The 3,169-nt window shown below is 39.9% G+C and overlaps 1 protein-coding gene across 1 annotated transcript; it reads left to right on the top strand.

Annotated features, from left to right (window-relative positions):
• Window positions 1–231: 231 nt before the first annotated feature.
• Window positions 232–2,536, top strand: LOC103707889 (probable cytokinin riboside 5'-monophosphate phosphoribohydrolase LOG4). Its single transcript, XM_008792590.3, has 6 exons — window positions 232–751; window positions 1,197–1,294; window positions 1,394–1,424; window positions 1,527–1,626; window positions 1,712–1,782; window positions 1,880–2,536. Exons 1-6 carry the CDS (start codon window positions 617–619, stop codon window positions 2,084–2,086), a joined length of 642 nt encoding a protein of 213 aa, XP_008790812.1. The 5' UTR covers window positions 232–616; the 3' UTR covers window positions 2,087–2,536.
• The last annotated feature ends 633 nt before the right edge of the window (window positions 2,537–3,169 follow it).

Raw genomic sequence — 3,169 nt, 5'->3', positions numbered from 1 at the left:
TCATCCTTAAAAGGGCAGATAAAAACAAGAAGAGACAGCAGGCCGGAAAGAGCAGGCAAGAGAACAGTGTTGAATAAGCGATAAGATGTGGATGAGATTATCCAGAAAGTCAGTGGTAATTGGCAGTAAATTTGACTGAGGAAAAAGATATCCAAGCATATTGTAGCAGGACATTCCAACACCCAAGCACTGATTGGACGGGCACAAAAGCAAAGATATTTGTATGGTTATTCACTTAGATTCAGAAAAGAGAACCTAGTTGTCCATGTATCCGTGGGTGCCGGTGTGGAGAGAGAGAGAGACGGGCAAAGAATGAGGTTAGAGAGGAGGGGATAAAGGAGGGAGGATGGAGGTGGATTCTTGTTGGGCTCATCTCCAACACCTAGTACCTGTAGCTTGAGCAGACAAAAGGAAGTGTTGGGGATAAAGGAGGGAGGGAGATTTAATAGGAAAGGGTGTCAGATACTTCTGTTTTGCTGGAATGGTTTGAATCCATTGTTCTTGGCTTTCATTGCCTTTGCCTCCTCACCACCCTCCCCCACTTCCTCCTTGTGCCTGTGTTTGAAGGCATTGCTTCTTCCCTGTGACATTAGTCATCTTCTTAATTCCTGAGAGGATGGAAGCAAGCAAACAGGAGGCAATCGTAAGTGAGAACAAGAGGAAGTTTAGGAGGATATGTGTCTTCTGTGGAAGTAGATCAGGAAACAGGACTTCATTCAGCGATGCCACTCTTGACCTTGGGAAGCAACTGGTGAGAAACTTGGGAGACAAATCTGAAAGCAAGCCACCAACTGACTTAATTGAGTTATATGAAGAAGAAGACACCTTCTTTGTTTTCTCTTACTCTTATGTTGGGTTCTCTTCTTCTTGTGAAGTTTGTTCCAGTTTTTTTTGGGTTGAAGATCAAAATAATGTGATGTGGTCGTGAAGAAAAAGCACTGCATAAACCTTATTTTACCTTTGGGATTCTTCATTTAGTTTGATTTATTTGCTTCTGGTAACCTCTGGGGAATGAGAATATTGGTGCATCCATGTGAAGAATGATGCTTCTTTTTTGTTCTTTCAGTTCTAGTCTTTGTTTTATTAAAATAAATGTTATTTTTATGGTCTTCTAGCACTTGGTAAGCTTGACTCTTCTAGTTATTCTTGTGTTCTTCGCTCTAATAAATTGGTTTCTTTCATTGCTTCTCTTTCAGGTTCAGAGAAAAATAGACCTAGTTTATGGTGGTGGAAGTGCAGGCCTGATGGGCCTAATATCTCAGACTGTTTACAATGGTGGATGCCATGTTCTTGGGTATCTACTTCTGTTCTTTGTTACATGTAATACTTTTCTGTTAGATTTTCATGGTTCACAGAAGATAAAGTTTCTTTCTAATCCATTCTCTCATCACAGAATCATTCCTAAAGCTCTCCTTCCACATGAGGTGAAGTTTCAAATCCTCCTCTCTCGGCTTTTATCTTTTCTTAGAGTTCAGCCGAAGCTATTTCTTCCTGATAATCATAGAAAGCTCCAAACCCCTGGGCAGATATCAGGAGAGACCATTGGAGTGGTAAAGATAGTTGCAGACATGCATGAGAGGAAGTCAGAAATGGCTAAACATGCTGATGCTTTTATTGCTCTTCCAGGTGAAACCAAAGTTAACCGTCTACTCCAATGTCAATTAGGCTCTAATACACTCCCAATCTATGTCTAAATACCAACCTTTGTTAGGTGGTTATGGAACCATGGAGGAACTTCTAGAGATAATAGCATGGTCTCAGCTTGGAATCCATGACAAACCAGTCAGTTGTTGTCTTTCTTGACTTCTAGAGATATTTTTAGTTGAGACTTGTTAGGTCATGCTTCATTTAAGACTTTAGCTTTAAATTTTTTGGGCAGGTGGGGTTGCTGAATGTGGATGGGTACTACGACAATTTGCTTGCACTGTTTGACCAAGGAGTTGAGGAAGGCTTCATAGAGGAGTCAGCAAGACACATTGTGGTTTCAGCAGGAAGCGCAGAGGAACTGATCAGGAAAATGGAGGTAAATAATGGAGTGAAGATCATGAAGGGGAACACAAGCCTAAAGAGAAAAAGGAGCTGTTAGAGCTAAATTCATTTGTTTGATGGCTTCATTCTCTTTCTTTATTTGTTTATTGTTTGGTTTCCATTTGGTTGGTTGCTGAATTATTGAGTTGGGTGGCAGAAACAAAGGTTTCAGGGAAAAGCAGGGAATGATATGCTGTCTTTCACTGCTACTTGCAGGAGTATGCACCACTTCATGACATGTCTTCACCCAGACAAATCTGGGCTGTGGACCAATTATTAGAGTCTGCTACAAGTGGGCATACTCTCATGTCTTAAAAATAAGCCCAACTCCCTTTTGTGTGTATATGTGTCAACATATTGCCTTCTATTTTCTATATGATTGCTATCTCTCTCTCTCTGTGTGTGTGTGTGTGTGTGTGTGAAGGACTCCAATCCCCCTGTGATGTAGTCTCTTGTTTTGTTAGATTTTGATGTGTGAATGGGAATGTTTGGTTTTGTTTGCTATATCACTAAAGCTGTGTAGATGGGGCCACCAGAAGTTTGATTTTTCTTTAATTTTTTTTTGGTTGTAAGAAAGATATAAATGTGCTTAAATTGTTGTCTATTGGTCTTCAGCCCCCGGGGCATTTGATTCAATCGCAATGGGAGCCATCCCAAAAACTTGCTAATACAATGTCATTTTTTAACTTCTACTGATGTAGAATGGAACCAGCTTCTTAAGTAAAATATTTGCCAAATTTTAAGGAAAGTGAGCTGCCAAGGCATTGCCTCAACCATAAAAATGAGATGATTTTTTCACACGGTTGCATATGTACTGCATTACTGCATTCCTTTTGGTTATTTTCTTGTCAGTTAGGAAGAAACAAGCTAAACTTCTGCAGGTTGGAGCATAGCCCAAGCAGCATCCCCTTCGAGACACCTAATGCAATGCTAGATTGGGCCCAAAACAGCCCAACTATTTGAATATAATATCGACTCATATTAGAAAACACTGATGTGCTTTTACTTGTTAAGCTACTTCATAATCTTAACAAGTTTCATCACTGCAGAGCTAAGCTTCTTTAGTAAAATCTTCACCAACATATAAAGGAGATGAGCTTTATACATGGTTGCAAATAGACTTCATCACTGCATTCCTTTT

Source organism: Phoenix dactylifera, chromosome 6, assembly GCF_009389715.1.
Source record: "Phoenix dactylifera cultivar Barhee BC4 chromosome 6, palm_55x_up_171113_PBpolish2nd_filt_p, whole genome shotgun sequence".
Lineage (NCBI taxonomy): Eukaryota > Viridiplantae > Streptophyta > Magnoliopsida > Arecales > Arecaceae > Phoenix > Phoenix dactylifera.
This window is presented reverse-complemented; position numbering and strand designations above follow the sequence as displayed.

Coding starts and splice junctions, on each gene's coding strand:
- LOC103707889 (XM_008792590.3), top strand. CDS start 617: ATGGAAGCAAGCAAACAGGAGGCAATCGTAAGTGAGAACAAGAGGAAG. Junction 1,295..1,393: donor GGTGGATGCCATGTTCTTGG/GTATCTACTTCT, acceptor CTCTCATCACAG/AATCATTCCTAAAGCTCTCC. Junction 1,425..1,526: donor AAGCTCTCCTTCCACATGAG/GTGAAGTTTCAA, acceptor ACCCCTGGGCAG/ATATCAGGAGAGACCATTGG.